Raw genomic sequence first — 23,875 nt, 5'->3', positions numbered from 1 at the left:
GCTGGTTTTATGCTCTAAATAGACCAAATATTCCTCCAGGTCAGATAATGCTGTTTTTAATTCCTTTCAATTCTCTGGAGTACCACTTTTTATTTCCTTCAAAAGATGCTGTGAGTTAGAATGCCTTCCCATGTTCACAGACTGGCAAAATTAGTATTGTGAAAATAGTTATATGATCATAAGCATGATGTCAATGACATTTTTCACAGAACTAGAAACAAACATAAAATTAAAATTGATCCGGAAACACAAAAGACCCCAATTAGCAAAAGGAATCCTAAACAGAGAGAACAAGGCTGAACAAAGCACAGTTCTGGTTAAACACAGAACTATGGTTAAAAAGAAAAACCCAAACAACAACAAACAACAAACCCAGCATGGTAGTCATAAAAACTGACATGCTGATCAATGAAACACAACAGGAGATCGAGAAGTAAACCTATACAGATTGGCAAATGTAGCAACAAAGAACATGTATACATCTGGAAAGAGACAGCTTCTTTAACAAACGGTGCTAGGAAAACTAATTTCTATACCCAGCAGAATGAAACTAGATCTCAAACTCTGACTCTACAAAACTAACAAACAAGTTCAAGATGGCTCAAATAAGGTAAGACCTGAAGATTTAAAACTATTAGAAGAAAAGATAGGCAAACGTTTTATGATGAAAACAGAGGTAAAGAGTTTTTGAAAAGACCTTGAATAGCACAGAGAATAATGACAAAAATGACAAATGGGATTACAAAATAATTGGAAAGCTTCTGCATAGCAAGGAAAAAATCATCAGAATAAAAATCTTTGCCAATTGTACACCAAACAGGGGATTAATACCTAGGACCTACAAATAACTTCAGAACTTAAACATCTGAAAACCAAATTATTAAATGAACAAAGGGCTAATGAACTAACATTTCTCAAATCCAAATGACCAATAAGTACTTTAAATTCACCATTCTTAGCAATCAGGGAACTGCAAATTAAGCTGGTAGTGAATTTCATTTCATCTCTCCCATTTAGAACTCGTATAACCAATGAAGCAAATGGATGAGCTCTTCCTCAGTATCAGACAAGTTTGTCACATCTATGGTCTTGTTTGCCTTTTCTTGCAGTGATAAAAGACCATGAGCAAAAGCCACTTGGGGAGGAAAGGGTTTATTTCACCTTTTAACTTGCAGTCTATCAGGAAAGGAAGTCAAGGAAGGAGCACAGGCATGAAACTGATGTAGAGCCACACAGGAATCTTGCTTTGCATGGCTTGCTCAGCAACTGTTTCTGTAAGGATACTACTCACCGTGGGCTGGGCCCTCTCACATCAATCATCAGGCAATAAAGTGCTCCACAGACTTGCTTAAAGGCCAAAGCTATGGAAGCAACGCCTCAACTGACAGCTCTTCCCAGATGAATCTGATTTGTATCTAGTTAACAAAACACTAATCTGAACATTCTATTTCCTTTAAACTTTAGATCATCTGAGGAGAAACAAAAAATGCCTTTCCTGTGCTACTTAGTTGGTTCAAAATATTTCATGGGGGAAACTCCCATGGTACTGAGCTTAATAAGTAACAAGCACAGAAATTAAAATCCAAAACAAACATAAGGCACACCAACTGAAAGGCATTTTCTTTATCATTAATCTGCCTCTTGTCTGTGGATAGTTTTTTGGGTTTTGTTTTTTTGTTTGTTTTTGTTTTTTGGGGTTTTTTGTTTGTTTGTTTGTTTTCTTCGAGACAGGGTTTCTCTGTGTAGCCCTGGCTGTCCTGGAACTCACTCTGTAGACCAGGCTGGCCTCGAACTCAGAAATCCGCCTGCCTCTGCCTCCCAAGTGCTGGGATTAAAGGTGTGCGCCACCACCACCCTGCTCTATGGATAGTTTTTGTAATATTTAAAGAGACTCTTGTTGTGTGGAGGCCTGGACACAATCTAGAACTACTTCAGAGTTATTAATTTAGTTTCTTCTGTCACAGTCCCGGCTCCAGATCACTACCAGATCAATCAGTCCTAAGTTGGTTACATAAGCTGCCTTCTCTATCCAAAGGCCATGAAATTTTCAAACATTGCCTTCTTCCTCTTGTCCTTCTTGATCCCCCACTCAAATGTATATAGGCTTTGGGTATATTAATATAGGTGGACTAATCTCATCACTTTGGCATGATTATGATAAAGGTATAATCAATAAATCATGGCGTCTGGAAACTCTTAGAAAACTCTTTTAAATTCAGAGAAAATACTGATTTGTCTAAAAGCCATCAAAATTCATACCTAGTGCTTCTTTTTCTTTACTTTAACAATATTCTAACTACAGGAGACAGAGTAAACGCCTCGGCCTATCCTCTTCTTACCCACAAAGAATGCCCACATCCTGATATTTGAAGCCTGTGAGTACACTAAGTGGCAGTGAGAAATTAGGATTAAAGACTGGATTATGGTTGCTAATCACGCCATCTTAAAGAGATTACTGTAGACTAATTGGAAGGGACAAAGCAATCATCAGGTCATCAAACAAGGAAGGCAAAAAGAGAAGACCCCAAACCAGAAATGGCCAGACTAGCCTGCAGGGTCTGAAGACAGTGACGGGCATGGGCAAAGATGCCGACAGACTCTAGAAAGGCATAAAGAGGCATCCACACTCTACATGGGTTTCCCCTGGATCCCCTGTAAGGGAATGTAACCCTGAGAAGGCCTTTATTTTTGCTGAGTGAGACTAACTTTCAGCACATTTGAGACTTCTGACTTCCGGAAGCCAATTTCATTTGTGTGTTTAAAACAGTGAATTTGTTTTAAATTTAAAATTCATTACAGCAGTCACAAGAAATAAATTCACCTTCACAATATGTAGAAGGAAGAAACAGTAGTTTCATTTCCTTAAAATATGTGTGTTGTAATTTACTCTTCTAGGTGATAATGATGCTTCACAGAAGAGAGCTTAGATAGATCATAAGTTATTGTGGCTGAAGATAAAAGGAACATCTAACCATCAAAACTAATTTAACATATGACAAGAATAACGTTAAATGCTTAATGGACAAAAATGTAATAAATGTCAAGAAGCTATTGGCTGTTATGACAGAAACTGTTGTTAAGCACCATTTTATTCAAGAGTGGGGGGTGGGGAGGATGGTTTGCCAAATGCATGAATGAACAAGTACAAACACGTGTGAATGGAACGCCTCCTTGTGAAATGTCTCCTTCTATCTTACATTATTTAACTTCCTTTTCACACCTTCCTCTGCAGTGAAGCATAGGGTTTTGCCATTGATATTATTTTGAATTTAGGAGCATGCATACTTTCCGGGAAACTGCAAATAATACCTCAAACCTAAAATCTCAACAATGTACTTAAATATTATATAAAACTATCCCAAATACTAACCCAAGGAAACTTTTTTTCTCTCTGAGTAAAGGGTACAAAATATGCCCCTGCAAAACTGGAGAACAAAGGCAGAGCCAGAATCTTAGCTGACACCTTGACTCTGAAAACTCTGTCATACAGAGGATGGAATCTCATCGGTTTTAATCATCAAGGGATTACAACACACTATTCCATAGTTTACTCCAGGACGTGAAAGTCTTACATGCAAAGCAATGAGTCTGTTTTGTTCCAAGAGACTTGGTGCCCTCTGGTGTTTAATTTCACCTTTACAAACTAGAACTTCACACAAACAGAACTGAAAACCTAAATTGCAGCTAAAAAAAAAAAAAAAATGTAGCACAGATTCACAATTATTTTAGTGAAAAAAATTTGGTCGTGGATTATTAAATATTCTGTTCTTATTCTGAAGACACATTGGGAGGTCATTATTAGAGAGCTGAGTCCCGAGGGAGGGCAATGAACACGAGAGATCAGAATTGAGAATTAAATATGACCCATGTACGCTATGTGAAACTGTCAAGGGATAAATCAAAGTCCTTTTAAAAAGTTAAGCCCCGTCCATACAAGAGTCCTTGCCTGGATGATCTACATTTCCCCTTCTGCTCTACAGGGAGAAAAAGAGCAAGCGATCTAACATTTTGCAGCAAAGTAATGACTAAATAGAGCATGATGTTATTATAGCAGTATGGTTTATTAATGATTTATAAAGCAGTAGACACACGAGATGGATCAGAAAGATGACGCCTGCGGTAGCATTGCCCAGCATAAGAAATAAAATGTGATTAAGAGTTTCAGCCCTCTATATAGCAACCCAGATTATCTTTCAGGGATAATAATCACTCTCTTAAATTTGGCATCTAAATGATTTATTTTTAAACTTAATTAGTGTTTATTTTTGCAGTTTGTATAACATGGTTACCTTCCTTTTAAGGTTGAAAATTAACTTTAAAATATTATTTTGTAAAAAAAAAAAAAATCCAGGTGAGACCAACCACAGTTGATCACACTGAGGCAAAAGCAAGGCCCCTGGCATGTTGGTAACAAGGGACCATGGTTGTTGTTCCCGTGTTGTCTTCACACGTGAAAAGAGCAATGACAACTTCTGTCCCCGCAGAGACATGGCTTAAGGCAGGTAGAATGAAGACAATGCTGTATTATTGTAAATGGCTGTGTCTTTAACAGGTTTACACCTTTGATGTGTCCTATGGTGTTCTACGGTTTTAACACCTCAATGCTACACACTGAATGCACCCAGTCTTCCTAAAGGATATAAGGGAGAAACGGGTTAACGAGTGAAAACCTCAAATGAGGCATATTTTGCCTCGGCTGATTTTGTAAGTGAAGCCAAGCATTAAGCCTTAGAACGGAAACACAAGGCAGTGCTCCTGAGCCTGAAAGCTGAAAAGCTGAAGCCGCGGGCTTTGCCTGCGCACGGGGCAGCACAAAGCTCAGTGTCTGGGGCTGGCTCACTCACTAGCCTCACAGATAATCCCAAGTCTTAGTCTGTCTGTGTGGCTATCACAGTATGTGATTCTAGCCTCCTGCCTTCATCCTCACTTCGCAGAGAAAAGGAGGCTGAGAGAACAAGCTAATCAAATGCTGAGAGAAAACAAAACAAAAACAAATGTGGTGTGCGTGTAGTGTGTGTGTGGTGTGGAATATGTGATGTGTGTGTGTAGTGTGCTGTGTGTGTGTAGTGTGTGTGGCGTGAGTGTTATGTGTGTGTGGTGTGGTATATGTGACGTATGTGTGTGTAGTCTGTGTGGTGTGTGTATAGTGTGGTGTGTGTGTGCGTGTAGTGTGTTTGTGGTGTGGTATAAATGATGTGTGTGTGTAGTGTGCTGTGTGTGTGTAGTGTGTGTGGCGTGAGTGTTATGTGTGTGTGGTGTGGTATATGTGATATGTGTGGTGTGTGTGTGTGTGTATAGTGTGGTGTGTGTGTGCGTATAGTGTATGCGTGCTGTGGTATATGTGATGTGTGTGTAGTATGTATATGTATGTGTAGCATGCTGTGTGTGTAGTGTGTGGTGTATATGTGATGTGTGTGTAGTATGTATATGTGTGTAGCATGCTGTGTGTGTAGTGTGTGGTGTATATGTGATGTGTGTGTAATATGTATATGTATGTGTAGCATGCTGTGTGTGTAGTGTGTGGTGTGTATGTTATGTATATGTAGTGTGTGTAGTACATGTGGTGTGTGTGGTGTATGTGTAGTGTGTGAGGTGTGTGTGTTATATGTGTGTATTATGTGTGGTGTGTGTGGTGTGTGTGTGGTATATGTGTAGTGTGTGTGTAGTGTGTGGTATGTGTATAGTATGTGTGGTGTGTGGTATATGTGTGTATAGTATATGTAGTGTATGTAGTGTGTGATATGTGCGTGGTGTATGGTATGTGTGTGTATAGTGTATGTAGTGTGTGTGGTGTGATATGTGTGTGTGTACGTGTGTGTGTGTGTGTGTGTGTGTGTGTGTGTGTGTGTGTGTTGCGGGAAATATTAAAAAGCTGGCACCAGGTTCCCGAACTACAGCCTGTTACTCTCTGCCCAGCAGTCTCACCTCTTGGCTAGCCCTAGTCCGGCAGTCTTCCCTTCTCTGCTTTGGCTGCCTCAGAGCTGCCTGTACCTTCTCAGCCATGTGGTCAGTGTCACAATTCCCCTTAACCCAATAAATCAAAACTCTAGAAGCTTATAATTAATCAGTCAGATTTATATATCAATAAATTCTCAATTCACAAGATGTCCAAACAATAATGTCAGAGCCAATTGATAATGATATAAATTGCCCACCTAGATAAGAAAATTGTCCTGTAATTATCCATCCCTTATAAGATAGTCATAACTACTTGTGGCTATTTAAAGCCACATGAAATCCAGATCATTCTGTTCCTCTTCCATCTTTTTTCCTTCTCTGTCTTCTCTCCGTCTCTGTCTCTGAAACTCCTAGCTCCCCCTCCTTTTCCCCTGTCCAATCACAGAGACTAACATTTAAATTGGGGGAAAACTCTGCTACATGTGTATGTTATTTGTATTGCTTCCTGGATTTTAGAAATACTTTTGTTTATTTTTGAGATCATCATTGCATTACACCATCCCTTCCTGCCCTTCCTCCCTCTGAGATCCCTATACATCTATCCTGCTTCCTCCAAGTTCACGGCCTCCTTTCCCCACTGGTTGTTAATGCATGCATAGATGTATTTATATACATACCATAACTAAATATAATCCATTGAGCCCTGTGGTATTACTTGTATGTACAGTTTCAGAACTGACCATGCACTGAACAACAGACTGGTGAGTCCCTGGGAAGAGCATCTCTCCTGTGTCTGGCTTTACTCAGCTGCTGTACTTTGTAGGTATGGTTGGGACCTCATGAGCTTTTCTCCATCTAGTTTGGCATGTCCATTGGTGCCATATTTGTTCAGATCACATTTAGATGGTCATGTTTGGGGGAAAAAAGCTATTTTAAAGACAAGAGTCTAGATGTGTACTCCTGAGTAGCCTGGTGCTTTCTATGTAGACCAGGCTGGCCTCAAACATGGGCAATCCTCCTGCCTCAGCTTTCTGATAGTATTATCGGAGTGAGTTACAAGGACTTGTTCAAAAGCCTCACTCCTAAAAGTAGTTAGGTGACATAAAATGGACTCCAGTGGTCTGAAAGGATAAGAGAGAAAACTTAGTTGGGTGGGTAAGGAGATAAATGTAGATGGATGTCCGGGAGGAGTTGAGGAGGTAAATATCAGAACACGCTATATGCAGTTCTCAAGGAATTAACACAATGTATATGTGTGTATGTGCATGTGTACCTGCTTTTAAAGAACTGTTTCCCTTCAGAAGAAGCTCTCATGGCCTAACCTCCTGCTAAGGCAGACCTCTAAGCTCGCCTCATTGGCAACAGCTGAATTTTGGAGAGGGCACTGCATACAGCCGTGACCAGGAAGATTATCCAGATATCTGATGTTCTTATTTCCCACCCCAGTTTCTGAGCAGGACGATGCTCACTTAGACAAACCTGCCATTCTGGACGCTTCCTTATGCTCTGGTGACTTAATGGTTCACATAAATCAGACTGCACAGTAAATGTCGCATGCTGGACCTCCAGGTCAGCTCAGTGAATGCTGGTGTCATCGCTCACACCACACTTTCCTATCGCCTCCCGCTCTGAAGCAACTCATCCTGTCAGCACCAAGTGGAGGAAAGCAGCCTGAATATGCAAAGTGATGTCTCACACACACACACACACATACACACACATACACACGCGCGCGCCAACTGAAACATAATCTTTATAGTGAAAATTACTAGTAATTTATAAGGCTCCTGATGGGAATTCAACTGGCAGCAAGGGTTAGGAACCAGTGTTATTTCTTCCATGAAGTCATTTACCACGGCTAAAGCATGAGATACACATTTTATTAGTCCAACTTATCCCCGGGCATCCGCTCAACAGTCTCCACTATAAACTGGGGCATGGTGCTGAGAACTGACCAGGAGCTCCGTGGCCCCCACAGAGCCAACTGCATCACAACTCCCCATCAGCCATCAACGTCCCCTTCTCTGTAATTAACGTCCTTAGATTTGTATATTCTTCCCACCCTCTCTTTTCCAGCCAGCCTTGATATTTCATCTATTTGTGTTCTTGGATTTTCACCTACATCCTAAGGTCTTAGCCAATGTTATATGGTAAGTAAACCATCAGCCATAACTATCTATATATCTTCCCCATTGCCTTGGGTCTCCACGGGGAGAATGGTATTTTGTTCATTACTGTGGTCTCCATAGTGAGTGGTGTTTCCAACAGAGCAAACCAGCAAGTGAGCATTATTTAAAGGAAGGAAAGGACGGCTGAAGATAAATGTACAGGATGATAAAAGGCTTTCCTCAGCCATCAAAAAAGATGAAGTAGGCCATGTGTAATGGAACATACCTTTAACCCCAACAGAGGCAGGTGTCTCTGTATGAATTTGATGGTGGTCTAGTTTACATAAACCAGGCCAACCAGGGCTACAGAATGAGATTCCATCTCAAAAAAAGAGGAAAAAGGGGGGGAGGGTGTGAAAAAACTTTTTAAGAATTCTTGCATTGTATTTGTTTGGTTCTGTGTGTTCATGCTACTGCACATTTGTGGAAGTTGGAGGACAGCTTGCCACAATCAGTTCTCTCCTTCTACCCCTGTGTTGACAGGACAGAATTCAGGTCAACAGGTTTAATGGCCAGTACCTTTACCCACTGGGTTGGCTCACCTGCTAAACTTTCAGTTGTGGGGGTGGGCTTGTAGAACTTACTTAAGTTCTTTTAGCCTCAGTTTCTCTAGCCGAAGAATGTATATAGTAACATGAATTAACTGTTAATGGGGCCAGTATGAAATGAAATAAAAGTACTCAGGAAAGTATCTGTCCACAGGAAGGCAAGGGAGACAGAGTACTGACTAGCTACCATTGTGGGCATGTCCAGTTCCGAATTCCTGAAAATTATGATTATCTTTTAGCAGTATTTAGTGAGTTAAGGACTTCAAAGTGGGGTAGAGGGTCACTCTGGATGGTCTGAATGTTTCCGATGTAAAGTAGGGAACTAGAGGGGGTCAGAGAGGGGGCAAGATGGATGGCAGTTAAGAGTACTGCTGCTCTTCCAGAGGACAAGAGTTCAGCTCCCAGCACTCTCATTACACAGCTCACATCTGCATGGAACTCTAGCTCCAACGGATGCAACACCCTCTTCTGGCCTCTCTGAGAACCCACACACGTGACAGGCAGATACACACATATACATATATATTTAATGTTTTTCATTTTTAAGATGTGTCTATAAGAAGATGCAAATAAAAAGGCGGATGATTACAGCACTGTTCTTGCCAGATGAACTGTAAGCCAAGGGTGGAAAGCCTGTAGACACTTTAACAAGCAAGGAGGAGTTCTGCCCGGACCCCACCAAAACCCTGACCTCAGCGACAACAAGCTCATTTGCACAATGTTGCCTCTATCACTGTCAATGATAAACTACATTGTCCTAGGCTGCTGCATTTGTGGGAGTTTCTAGGAGCAGTAATTGGAAGTCAGTGTAAGGGTGCTATTGATTCAGTATCAAGAGAGATGTATTACAAAAGTACATATTTGTGTAATGATGGGGAAATTTTCATCTGTGAGCTTCATCCCAGAACTCTATAAGCAAATAACAGTTGACAGAGCAGGCCCATATGCACGTGTAAGGTTAGCCTTGTTTACTATGCAAGAGGTTGAATTTTGAATTTTTCAGGCCTCCAAACATGTTGGTTGGTAAGTGTAGCATCAATGGTCCTTAGCTGTGATTAATACCGAACATGTGTTACCCTTTGGGAGTCTGGAGTGTTGGCATGTGCTAAGCAGAAGGTGTGTACATGTCTATCTCTCATGAAAGTCTTAGGTACTAAGGCTATGAACTTGCTAGGAGTACAACACTGTATACTTGTCACAGCTTGCCCTCTGGAACTGGGCACATCCTAAGACACTCAGGGATATTAAGAGCATAAGCCTGGCTTGCTGACAATTTTTGCCCAAACTACTTTTCCCTTCCTCTTCCTCATCTTCTTCCTCCTCCTCCTTCTCTTTGTATTCTTTTCTTTATTCTTCTCTGTACAACAGACAGCGACCATTACACAAATCTACAACCCAATCAAAATTCAGGGTGGTGGAGCCCTGTCCCAACAGACACAATACAACCCTTCCACCTAAGGCTCACAGATCATTGTGGATCTAAGAGTCAAAGGATCAGGAACCTTGCTGTGAGGTTGTGTCTTCCTTTCTTATCTGTGTACCCTTTTGTTGCGATAGGTCAAATCTTTGAATTATTTTGGTAAGGTTCTAAATATGAGAAGGTATGGGGAACCTAAGATCAACATAGACCATTGTATTTCTGCTCATTACAACCAATACCTAGAAATTGAAATCTGAATCAAAAACTGAATTTTAAAAATCTCTAATTATAAGCAGCATTAAATCATGAATTATCTAAGGATATACCTGACAAGAGATGTCAAAGTACCTGTACTCTCTGAATTCCAAGATGCAAAACCAGTATTAAACATTAAAACCAGTATTAAACATTAAAAAGGTATAATTTAAATAAAAATAAAAAGTAAATCTAACCATTTGTAAGTTCTGAACACTAAAATCTGCAAATACTAATACGAATGTAAAGATCTGGTGTGTGTGTGTGTGTGTGTAGGAGGTCTGTTATATTCATGGACTAGAAGAGTTACAGCAAACAGTTTGTGACCCTCAAGTTGATCTCTAGATATAGCACAGCTTCAATCAAAACAAAAGAATTTTTGTAAAGTTTCATCCTAAATTTCTTTTGTGAAACCATAGCAACTACATTTTAGAAGAAACAACAAAGTTTGGAGAGTCACAGAATCTCATTTATGGTTTACTATGAAGCTTTAGCACAAAAGGGGAAACTTTCACAGAAATGAGATGCAGGGGAAATGAACAAACAGAAAGTTGCATACATGTCCAACTGATATTCAACAAACCACAAAAGTCATCTCCATGGATAAAGGACGGTGCTTCCAATAATGGCAGAGACAAAAGCAACCACTACTAAAACAACACTTTGACATATTTAAAAAATCAGTTCAACATAAACCATAATTCTTAATGAGTATAAAACTTTCAGGAGAAAACAATGGGGAAAAAAGTCTTTGTAACCTAAAGCCATCTAGAGTCTTTGGATATGCAATTACACCCAAAACAGGAGTCATTAAAAACTACATTTGAGAAGCTGGCCTTCAAGATCCTGAGTTTGCTTTCCAGGGAAATATGGATGCATGAATAAAAGAATAGCAGGCGGGGAAGAATAAAATGTATTGTTATCCTATAAATCACATGTCCAATGTATGATCCAAATATAGAGAGAATTCTCAAGACTGAATGAGAAAGAATCAAGTTAAAACCTGTAAAAAACCAGAAACATCTTTGTTCTTGGCCGCCCATCCTCTGCAGAGGCCAGAGACACGGGTGCTGGGACTCTGACCAATGACCTGGTTCCTTAATGATGTTAGGGTTATCTCTTTGGTTAGAGTAGCAATAAAAGGTAAGTAGGAGAAAATTCCTCCTAGTTGAGAGAACAGAATGATCACCTGGCCAAGTGACCACTCACAGGTGGGAGGAGCCCCTTCTCAGAATGTGGACTCACCTTAAACCCCGATAAAGAGACAGGTGGATAAATTATGCTTTTAATGAGGCGCTTTTCCTTCTCTACCCTCAGCACAGCCTGTTACAGAGCCAGAGACATGCCGCTTCAAAGGTTTTGCCAGTCTTCTAAATTAGAGAAAAGACTAGCCTAGCTTCCTGTTCTCCACCTACCTCTTCTCCAAGCATGGCTTCCCTGACACATTTGGCTTTTCTTTCTTTCCTCTGTTCTCCTCCTCTAGATTGGGCTGAACTTTACCACTTGCCTACCCCCCAATATTTTTCTTTTAAAATATAATAAAATTGTCCCCAAGCTTATAGAGAAATGTACAAATGATCACATTTGAACACATTTGAAGAAGATGCCACTCAGTTTTGTCGAACAGAATTACTGAAAATTGGCTGTAGTTTCTCTTTGATACTAATCTTATTTTTATCTTTATACCAAGACTTTTAGTAATATATTAATACTGTTAATGCTTTCGAACATGGTATACATATAAAAACCAAGGGACAGGTGCATTACAACCAAAGCATGACACACCAGTAAACCCAGTATTTGGGTGACAGAAACAAAAAGAGTTTTAACACCAGCTGTCTGGCTTCAAGGATGCACAGACGTGATAACTCCCATCCTTAGCTGTTCAGAATACAGTGCAGTCACCCTGGGAAACTATCTGACAGTTTCTTGAATAACTAAATATGTACTTACCATATGATCCAGCAATCCCACTCCTGAGTATTTACCCTAGAAAAATAAAAAATATTAATTCATTGAAAGTTATGCACATCGATGTTTATAATAGTTCTGCTCTTACACTACTAACACCTGAGACAATCTACTCATCCTTTTGTGTTGGAGAAATCATGGTTCATTCATAGAATGAAATGCTATTGAGCAGTGAAAGGAACACACTACAGGTAGAGATTCCTGGAGTAAGCTGATGAATGTCACAGACAAGCATCAGTCTCCAGAGGGCTTTGTGACGCTACTTCTACGTCACAGTTTCATAGTATTATCGGTAGTTAAGACAAATAAGTGGAGAAGAGATTAGTGATGCCTGTGGATTAAGGATGGGTGAAGGCATGCGGGACAAAGAGTCCTCTGAATTCCCACTGCTTGGGCATGAGACAAGCCTAACGTGTGTTTCTGTCAGAGACCTATATGCCTGGAGTAAGGACAGTTAATAAGTGACAGTTAAGAGAGAGGCTGTGTTTGTTTGGAAGGACGTTTGGTAGTTGAATACAGCACTGTTCTATGCTCTCCTCAAGACGATGCCAATGCCTGGTTGCTCAGCAGGGCAGGGCAGCCATTCTATCCAATCGGCTGCAGTTTCTCTCTTGAAAGCAATATTCTATCTTCAGGCTTTAAGATTTTTGGTAAAGTATTAATATTATTTCTATCATGGTATAGGCTATGAAAATATTTCTAGCTTAAGGCTTCCCTTAAAGTGTCAAGTGACAGAAATTTAGTTTTCCTAACCAAAACTCTAACCAATTATTTGAAACTCTAACAAATATCATTAATAAGTTTTCAATGATAAAACTGGTGAGAAAAACTGAAGATGAATGTGAAAAAAGTGGCAAGACACTGAATTCACAGACTGGGAGAGACTGTCAGCGCGCCAGTAGAGGGGTGTGCGGGGCCCATGCAGGCCCTACGACAGTCTCTAAAACCTCGCGGCAGCAAAACTGACTCGCTGAGAAATGAGTTTTAATTACTAATAATGGTGCCCATTATTTTTTGTATGTGACTTTCTAATTTAAAAGAAATGAAAGGGGAGCATCGGGCACAGAGCATGACTCAGAGGGGGTAAAGCTACCTACCTACCAAGGCCACATCTCTGGGTTTCTCCCCGCACCACAAAGAACAAAAATCCAGTTGTTTGTATGGATGCCACTACTCGAGGCCTTGCTACCTCAAGTAGGCATTTGATTAATGCTCATGGAACGAATCTGGATGAAACATGGGTGATTTGCTAAACTGTGCCATTATTTTATCTCAGATATTAACTCTTGCTAGTAGTATCTGTCTTTCTGTTTGAATCAGTCAGACATACTTTATGAAGTAAGTTATCATCATTTCTAGCTCTGACAATGGTGTGTGTGAATCATAAAGTCACAGATTTTCTGTTTAACATATACTGGACACTTGCCTGTCTGTAGTACTGTTTACCAGTAAAGTCTGTCAGGATCCTGTTAGTCACTACGCTGACAGGTAGCACATCTGACTCAGACTCCTCAGTTCAGATGAATCGACTAAGCAGAGTAGCCTATTTTTCGTGTGTGTATGTGTGTGTGTGTGTGTGAATAGAAATAATTTCATCTATCAAAAAAGTCAGTACTTTACCCAGCACTTGCTTCTCTCTAAACTGTAACACTTTGTGTTAGAAATAATGATATATCACAGATTTTCAGAAGAATTAAATCAATTCCTCAAACTGTGATATCATTTGCATATATCATTGGTATATAGTAAATCCAATTTTTATAATTTTAAAACATTTTTACTTGCAAAAAGAATGATTTTGGAGCCCTGCACATTGTTTTGAAGATATTCTTTCTGAAGAATGATAATCTCCAATTTACTTAGATATAAATGAACTTCTCCATACACACTTTTAATTTTATAGCTTCACAGCATCTTATCATGGGCAATAATACAAAAGCATTCTCATTTCTATAGTGCATAAATGGCTATCACTTACAAATAATCCAAACTGGGATGTTCTTACTAGCAACAAGTCAAAAATAGGACAATGCCTATAATTATGCTATGTAACTAAAGAAGGAAATCCTACTTACTCTGTCTGAAGTGCTTATCACAGTAATTTTATTTTATTGACTCTATTAATAGGATCATATTGAGTTCACCTGAGTAGCTTCCATTTTCTTTAATTCTTAGACTGTTGTAAATAAAGAACACACTAATAAGAACTACTGTCTATGAGTAATAGGCAAACAAAAAAAGGTAATCTTCAAAAAGAGGTTTATAGTAGCTCCCAAACTTTCCAACTCCATAGCTTGTCATCTACTGAGTTTAATAGGTTTCCATGGGAGATAAATATTATTATTTGCTTTCATATACAGAACCATGATGATACCGTGAGGGGCACACAAGTAGTTCAAACTAGAGAATCAAGCTCTGCTACAAATGTCAGGCTGGATAAATTTCTCTTTAGATGTGTCTCAACATTCAGTCAAGTTATTCATGTCCTGAGCATATGAACGTATGAATTCAGTGTCTTGAATATTAAATTAAAAGAAATACCATGCAAAGTGAATGAATTGTTCTCAGGTTAGATTTGGAAAGGTAGTTTTTTTTTTTTAACTCAACCTGAAATAAAATCATAGCAAAGCAATCCAAACATGGAATGGATTTAAAATACTTGGGACAAATCACCAGTCTCAATATCACAAAGTAAGTGGCTTCTAACATATTAGCAGAATCAGGGGAAGTTGCCAGGGGCCTCTCTATGAAGCACAGAAGCAGTGCTTACGCTAAGCACACACACAGTGCCAAGGCTAAGAGGGTGCATAATTATTACATGTCCACAGAGGGATCTATCATCTCATAACTTAAAACCAAGATTTCAGAATGCATACATTCACGCGCACCTCTGTCCCACATACGCAGTACTTACAAACACTATTTCTTGCTAAACTGATTTCAAAGCTTACCTGCTTCTGTAGCCATCGTTCGCGCCGCCGCCGCTGCCTTCTCAGGGTCCTCAACTTGCTCCTCTCTCTGTTGTTCAGCCTGTGGTTAATGGTGCCCAGGGGGAAGCTGGCAGAGCGCAGGAAGTCCAGAGGGGAGAGGTGCTCTTCTTGGTCTGAGGCCTCCGGCACGCTCCTCCCAGCTGACGGCAGATCCATCAGGAAGGGCAGGCTGTTAGCACTGGCATGATCAGAGTAGACTAAAGAAGATTCTAGGCCACACTGGAATTCTCTTCCCCTTTGTGCCTGGGTCTCATGGGGAGCCACTGAAAGTCTGTGCAGCAGCATATTAGGATCAAAACTAGGTGGGTTTTGAAAGGAGCAGCTACTTTTACTACACGGTAAAGCCACGCCTGAAAGGTCAAGGGGCCCAGTTTCATTTAGCCTGGGATAGGCAGCAGGCTTACTATGTATTTCATATAAAGTGGGTAATAAAATCAGCTTCTCACTGATGCTCAGGTCCAAACTGTGTGACTTTCTGTGAGAAGCTCTTGAAGGGCACCTGCCGGTGTCAGGCTGAGGAACAAAAGGCTGGCATTTTGGCTCTGATGCTTTGAAGAGCCGTTTTTCATTCTTCATCTCAAAATACGTCGCTCGCACCTCCAGGCAGAGTGCTTCTGTGAGTCTTCCAAGGCCGTTATTGTTTCGGGCCATGCTTAAAAGCCTGTGGTTTCTGGTTTTGGAGCCACCACCTGTCAGCAGAGTTTCCTTCTCACAACCTGATGGAACTCCGGGATGCGGCAAATGTCTCAGCGCTGGTCTCGGTCTGCCTGCCTGGGCCGCTGGATGGTCAGTCCGGCTCTTGCAGAGATGTACAGCTGCAAGCTGGCCACAGGAACATTTTGGAGTGCTGACAAAATTAAAGCCCCCTAATCGGGCCCCACAGAAAGGACAATTCAGTTTCCCAACTGTCCACTGGGCCTACAGGTAGTAAAGGGAAATAAAGACAATGCTTTCATTGTAGAGTGACCAGAGAATGAGTTTAGGGGAAAAAAAAAAGCCGATCACATGAACATTTCTGTTACTGAAAAGGCTAGCTTTCTGTTTTCTGATTAGTGGACAGAACGGCAAATGGAAACAAGCCTTCCAGTAAACAGAGATAAGCAACGAGCTACAAACTTCTAGAATGATACATGCTGCAAATCATGCCTATCTAAACCACCAAGAATTCCTAAAGAAAGTCTCTGAACAATAGGCTGAATACAGATACAGTGTGAACTAACGGGAAGAAAAAAATACTCCATGGAACCAGGAAGCAAATCAGTCGACAGAGCTTCATTTGCAAGTAAAATCCCACAGAAAAGTGTCTGTTCTGATTCACTTCTTGCATGCCAAGCACAGGGGGAGGAAACTTTATCAGCCAACAGAATAAAGAGCTCCCGGGCTTTCTATATACAACCGAGAGGTATCAATCGCCTAGCACGGATGGCCTATTTCCATATTCAGATTAGAAATTAATGAACTGTTTTTAAAATTGTCAGGAAAGACAGCAGGCTCTCTGCAAGGTTGTGACCTGATCTGTGGGTTCAGGACACTTGGAAGCAGGGTACCAGCGTTCTCCCAGGAAATCAAAATATAAGCATGGATTCAAGTGAGAGCCACCATGAGGCACTTTTAAACAAAAACATAAGCTACTCAGTGAAGAAATTTAATTACAGGTTTTCAAAGGTCAGATTACTTATACTTTTCCAAGACAAGTATTTAATAATGCAAAATAAAATACCTAAAACATGCAATTAACAAGAGATTTCTTTTTTTCTGACACTATTTCATTTAATACTACTTAGAGCAGAACATTTCCATTTTTATCACTGCAGAAGAGATATTAATTGTCCAGTTTACTTTAAATGTGTGTACATATGGTGAATACATAAAGATTTCATTCACTTGATATAACAGGTACTAGGGTGCAAAGGACATAATACCTAGCGAAGAGTAAAATTTTCTGGTTTTATGGTGTTTACATTCTGTTGGAAGCCCTTAGAAATTAACAGGAAAAGAGCAAGCTCACTATAGGCATGTTTGAGTGTGTGTGTATACATGTATGTGTGTCTGTGTCTCTGTGTGTGTATGTGTATATATGTTTTTATGTGTGTGTCTGTGTGTCTATGAGTGTGTGTGCGCACGCGCACATGCATGTGTATGTCTGTGTGTCTGTGTGTGTGTTTGAGTATGTGTATGTGTGTGCTCAACCATGTGTGTGTGTGATATATTTGTGTGTCATTGTATCCTCATGCATATTCACCAGTGTTGTGTAATACCGTGTGCATGAGTCTGCATAAATAGGCATCTAAAGCAGAGTGGAGAGAGAGAAAGGCAGCGAGAAGATGGACAGTGGTTGCCAGTTGCTAGGCAATGTCTCACCGAAAACAAAGAACAATAGAAAGGGAACAAACCAGGTTCGTATCTGGGAGCACATTGAGAGGCTGGAACTATCAGGTGCACAGTCGTACAGAAAAGAGAATGCCCCAGAAAGATCAGGCGAGCTGGGGAGTGTAATCAAGAGAAACAGAATCACTCATGTGTTTTGAAACAACACATCTAAGAAAGAAAAGGGCAGCTAACTAGTTTGAAGGTGTGTATTCTTCACTTTCTCTGGAACCTCGGAACTTACCTTCTGCACTAGGCCGCGTATCCACTCTGGAAGGGCATCCACGTCCATGTGCCACAGATGACAAGCGTTTTGGGCATCAGCTGATTCATGTCTGTCCTATAATGGAAAAAAGGATATTAGCGACTATCACTTCAGAATTTCTTTCACAATTTCCATATTAAAAGAATAAAAAATAAAAACGCCACTTTGGTTATAAATCAAATACACAGTGCCTTCTTTCCCTTCTTCCCATCATCAAAAGCTAGGATCAAATTTCTTTTTCAGGAAATAACTACCTGTAATTCAAAACCTGTCACTGAATGACATATTGAGTGGCTCATTTTTAGATCTGTGTGTGACATTAAATAGTGTTGCTTGTAGAAACTGTCCCCAACCTTCAATCTCTGACTTTCTTTGGGTTCTACTGTCAGTAAATAAAGAAGCATGTGTATCCTCTATCATGGCTGCCAATAAACATGATTGTCACGAAGAGAAATGACACAACCTGACGTGCAAAACTCAGCATAAACAGGAGGCCTCTGGCTCTCCTCCTGCTTTTTGTCCTGAAGTCACCATGGTTGGGAAAGAGATCCTGACAGCCTCTAATGCAGGCCATGAGACTTCTATGTGACAGCTATCTTCCTTATGCAGGAAAGGAACATCCTTACCTGTGAGCACAAAGGGTCACAGAGTAGATTCTCAATGGGTAGGCCATGTTAAATTCCCCAAGATGGTAACCATAAGAGCACATTCCCTGTACAAGATCAACAAAAATTTAAATAGAGAGGTCTAAAGTAGCCGTGCAGAATGTGATAAATAATAGAGACATAATGGCTTCCCATCATGTTGGAAAGCTGGTCGGCAAACCAAGGTAAAGATATATCTTGATTAGGCGGCACCTGACCTCAGGCTAGTTAACTTACATCTCTGGGCTTTGACTTCTCTCCTGCAGATTACTGCCTGGAAACTGTAAGGGGTCTAAGGACTCTCCTGGGTTTGCATTTCACTCTGTATAAGGCCATAAAGGTGTTGGTTTAGAGGAACATAGAAAGTATAAGGCTCCCACCTACACGCCATTTCTCAGGGTCAGATCTTACACTGAATAGTTCTACAACTGCCAAATCACAGGGCTCTCGTAAGATTTCCCAGGCAATAACACAACTGTCACTACAGTCAGGTTAACAAAATAACAAACAAAGGAGTTTTTACCCACCTATTAACTGTGTATCATAGGGATATGTGAAAGTACTTGGATTGACTTCATTAAATCATCCACCTTAGCTTGTGACTTGGAGTCAAGACTACCTGAAATAATTTATGTATAATCTGTGAATAATTTCCCAAACTGAGCCCTCTGGGGCCATATGGTGACTTTCCTAACACTGGATCTTAGTAGGTGTGGAGGAAACACGGCAGTGTGATTTATTTCTACATTGGTAAGGTCTATAAGGCAGAAGTTCAATCTATTTCCCTTAGAAAAACAAAACGATGACATGACAACGTGAATTAAAAGTAGAAAGGGACAAGAGGCGTTGTTCCATGCACATGCACTCTCAATTATAAACAGTAGTAATCCCCAATCAAGGGGCACTCACAGCAGTAAGTGCAAGCAGTTCTGGTGTGCTCTTACACAGAACACTGAGTACGGGGTAACGGGAAATGCCTTTCAAGGAGGAGAAAGGATTGTGAAGGTGTTTTTTACCATGAGGAAATAGAAAGTTCAAAAGAGCAGGCATCTTTAACGTGATTTAAACATTACACAATATATATGTACCAAGACATCCCATTATCTCATTAAAATGCATATTTTAAACATTGTACATTTTATACATTTGTACATTCTATATATTAGGTAGAAGATAAATTTAATAAAGAAAAATAAAAGACTTTGAGTTGGTTTTCTATCCTAATACCTTAAAAAAATCTTATCTCAACAGAGTTTGAAAACAATTTCAACGGGAGCTAGAAAGTCTTTTGGAAAATGTTTCAGCTGCCTAAGGAAACTCCAGCCAAGACGCCTGAACTCCAGCTCAGCTTATAGAAGACAACTTGCCCAGTTCTCCACGCCAACGATGAGAGCCTGGAAATAGGGGCGGTGAGATGCATAAACACATGAAGAGGACATTACTGAGTAGGTGAAAAGTTAGAAAACGAGAGGCCATGGTAGAGGCAGTCTCCAGCTCTCTCACTTGTAGCTCCCTAACAGCTCCTTGAAAAGAATATGCCAAGTTAGTACAAACTGGTTCATTAGTTACTTTTCTTGACATAAGGCATAGGAAAATGCAGGCAGAAGAGAAAAGCATTAATGGTTCCAATACTGCAGTCGGTACATATCCCAATCTAGCCTCCTACCACGCCATGCAATGTATAAAAGATAAGAGTATTTCTTTAATTGATAATTATATTGATTTCTGCAAATATCTTAAAACCTGAATAGTTTTTGTTTGATATTATGTATTTTAAAAATTTGATGATGTTTCCTGATTTGTTTTAAACCTTTTTTTGGTACAAAAAGTTTGTAAACTGAAAATTGGTGAAATTTAATTTTTGCTGATGTGGAACATGGAGAACAACTGTTTTTCAATTCCATCAAGTAATTTTAATTAGTTAGTCTTAACTAATGTTGGGATCAACAACCATGTGCAAGCTGGGTGTGGTGCTTGTGCCTGAAACCCAGAACCCAGGGGGCAGGAGAAGCAGGACTGAGCCTAAGACTAGTTTTAAAAATATTTGCAGAAATCGGGTTCTGTTGCGGATTCTTCCAAAACTATATTTGAAGACAAACCTCTAAACACATTTACCAATGGATCTGGTGAACTGGGAAGAAGTGTTTGCCCTTTGGTGTGGCACTGTTCATGGATAAACACATGTCAGACTAATAATTCGATGGTATCCATTAAGGGCCTGACACAAACTACCCTTCTGAAAAGTCTAGAATTTTTTTTCAAAAATATAATTTATTTTGTTTTATATCATTGATGTGAGGGTGTTAGGTCCCCTGGGACTGGAGATCCAGACAGTTGTAAGCTGCCATGCAGGTGTTGGGAATTGAACTCAGGTCCTTAGTTAGAACAGCCAGTGATCTTAATCACTGAGCCAGCTTTCAAACACCCAAATTATAGATTTTAAAATTAAAATTAGACAAATTTTTCAGATAAATATAGGAGTTTTCAGTAGGAAGGCAAATGCTTAGGACCTGTATACTGTATTTCCTGGCTTCTAGAAGAGTGAAGATTTTTTTCTTCTTTAAGTTACCAGGTCTCCAGGTTGGAGGGATGGCTCAGTGGTGAATGAGAACTGCTCTTACAGATGGACCAAATTTGAGCCCCAGCAGCCACACTGGGCAGTTCACAGCTGCCTGGAACTTCAGCTCTAGGTGAGTTGATGGCTTTAGGTTCAGAGGATGACTGTACTCATATGTACAAACACACATACACACACACACACACACACACACACATACGTAGTTAAAAATAATAAAACAAATCCTTAATCTATGTGGTGTCTGTGTGGTATTTTATATTATGGTACAAAAGAGAATCAGGCTTAAAACTGGCACCAGACAAGCATGGTGTAGCTATTAACAAACATATCAACTGGACTTTAGAACTGGGTAGTGGGTAGAGGCTGGAACCGTTTTAAAGGGCATGCTGGGGAAAAATCTAGATTGCTGTGAGTCACTGGTAAAAACAGTGCTGGGGAAGGGTCAGAAGGAAAGGAGCTGCAGGCAGGCCCCAGGCCCCTTCAGGCTAATAGGTGGTAATCATACATGGGTAGAAATGCAAGCCCTGAGGTGATGTGGATGAGATCTCAGGCTGAAACGAGCAACCCGGAGCAAAGGTCATTGGGAATGGGAGTAAAGGTTATTTTCGTAAATTGGGCATGATGGTGAGCACCCAGAATCTCAGCACTGAAGAGTCTGAGGCAGGAAGGCAGCCCTTGAGGCTAAAATAGGCTCCATCATGAGCCTGGTTTTTGTTTGTTTATTTTAATTTTTTTAAATTAAAAATCCAAACAAGTACTACCAAAAGTTCTCCTTAGGGAGGGAAAAGTGCAAAGGACTTATCTGCCCTGAGTCCCAGTGTTGGTACTAGGACCTCTGAAACCTGTGACATCACCTAGGCCTGACCTATACACCTGTTGCCAAGGCAACAGCCACCATATTCCCAGAATCCACTGGGCTCACCTTTACCTGTGACCACATCACCATCCGTGTATATATAAGAGAAGCAACCCACCTCTCTTGTCTATCCACTGTCACCTTTGTCCTTTCTCCTCTCAATAAACCTCATGTGGAACTGTTTGGCCCAGTGTGGTCTTTTTGGCACTGCTGCCTGCCAACCGCAACACCTAGGACTTTAGGGAGTAAAGAGCAAAACTATGGCAAACTGGGATATTTGGCAGGGTTAAAAAAAGGTATGTAAGCAGCAACACATTCTAGGCACTGCCACAGTAATACTGCGGCAAAGAGAAATGATTGACAGGTAACACAACTCAAGGAAAGCCAATGGGATGAGCTGAACACTCAGCCTAGCCATGCAAGGACTGTAAACCATGTTTGGGAAAAACTGCCGAGGTGTGGCTAATGTGTGAGGAAACCATTATGGATAGAGGGAAACAGGTTTTCCTTAGCACACGATGACAGAATGATGGTGAAGGCAGCTCAGGGGTTTCAAGACAAGCTAATGCTGAAAAATACAATGTGGCGAGGGGGTACTATGGCAGCCTGTGCCAAGATGTGCCCCTGAGTAATTACTCCATGCAATAGATGTGGTATAAAGGAGGTTTATTGGAGGAAGGGAGGGGAGTGAGGACCTGGGAAGGGTCAGGGAAGACGGGTGGACATGTAGGCAGGCAGATAGGACAGAGAAGAGGATGAGGCACAAAAAAAGAAACAGGGAGAGAGAACCACCAAGAACAGAGAGCTGAAGTGCCCTGTGGTCCTTTTATACGCAGTCCACACCTGAAGCACCTGGTCAGGGCAGGTGATGGCCACAGGTGATGACTTAAGCCCTTGCTAAGGCCCTGGGAGGAGCCTGGTGGATCGCCTATATGCCAACATCTAGGACCTTTGATGAGATGTCCAGAAGGGTACTTGAAATACCCAGACATCCATCTGCTGTGTTAAGATCTCTGCTCCCCACATTCTGCTGCAAGGGCTCCAGTGGGCCCTTATGCAGCCCAGCTTGCTGCTCTGGAAGGTACAAGCTGGAAACGTCATTGGTGTCTGTCTCAGTCAGGGTTTCTATTCCTGCACAAGCATCATGACCAAGAAGCAAGCTGGGGAGGAAAGGATTTATTGAGCTTACAGTTCTGCATTGCTGTTCATCTCTAAAGGAAGTCAGGACTGGAACTCAAGCAGGTCAGAAAGCAGGAGCTGATGCAGAGGCCATGGAGGGATGTTTCTTACTGGCTTGCTTCCCCTGGCTTGCTCAGCCTGCTCTCTTATAGAACCCAAGAGCACCAGTCCAAAGGTGGAACCACCCACAAGGGCCCCTTCTACTTGATCACTAATTGAGAAAATGCCTCACAACTGGATCTCATGGAGGCACTTCCCCAACTCAAACTCCTTTCTCTGTGATAACTCCTGTGTCAGGTTGACACACAAAACTAGCCAGTGCAGTGTCTGTGTGGTAATCACAGAATCCAAGACTTTTCCACTTAGATTCTAAATGATGTGACCCACTGAGTGGACGTGCTGTCAGTCATCGTAGCCTGAATCTATGGGGCTGGCGCCATTCTTGGACCACTAATACAGATATAAAATGGCCACACAGTGAGGCCACCCTTCACCACTGATAGATATAAAAATCCTACACAGTGGGTCCACCCTTCACCACTGATACAGATATAAAAATCCCACACAGTGGGGCCACCCTTCACCACTGATACAGATATAAAAAGCCCACACAGTGACATCACTCTTGAAACCATGGACCCATACAAATATAGAAAGATTTAAAAGGGTTGCAAAGACTTCTGGATCCTTCCCCAGGCACGGAGTCAATGAAGGTCGTGTTTCCCTGTAAAGAGGT

At 40.9% G+C, this 23,875-nt stretch overlaps 1 protein-coding gene across 2 annotated transcripts in view; it reads right to left on the bottom strand.

Annotated features, from left to right (window-relative positions):
- The window catches only part of Rnf180 (ring finger protein 180), a 175,338-nt gene that overhangs the window by 120,943 nt on the left and 30,520 nt on the right, over positions 1–23,875 (bottom strand). For both annotated transcript variants that reach the window (XM_052159960.1, XM_052159959.1), the window contains exons 3-5: positions 17,862–17,957; positions 15,212–16,168; positions 12,243–12,278 (exon numbers count right to left, since the gene is read on the bottom strand). In XM_052159960.1, coding sequence (XP_052015920.1) covers positions 12,243–12,278; positions 15,212–16,168; positions 17,862–17,957 — 1,089 coding nt within the window. The remainder of the gene's footprint in view (positions 1–12,242; positions 12,279–15,211; positions 16,169–17,861; positions 17,958–23,875) is intronic.

This window comes from Apodemus sylvaticus, chromosome 16, assembly GCF_947179515.1.
Source record: "Apodemus sylvaticus chromosome 16, mApoSyl1.1, whole genome shotgun sequence".
Classification (NCBI taxonomy): domain Eukaryota; kingdom Metazoa; phylum Chordata; class Mammalia; order Rodentia; family Muridae; genus Apodemus; species Apodemus sylvaticus.
The sequence above is the reverse complement of the archived record's forward strand: the minus strand, read 5'-3'. Positions and strand labels throughout refer to the sequence as shown.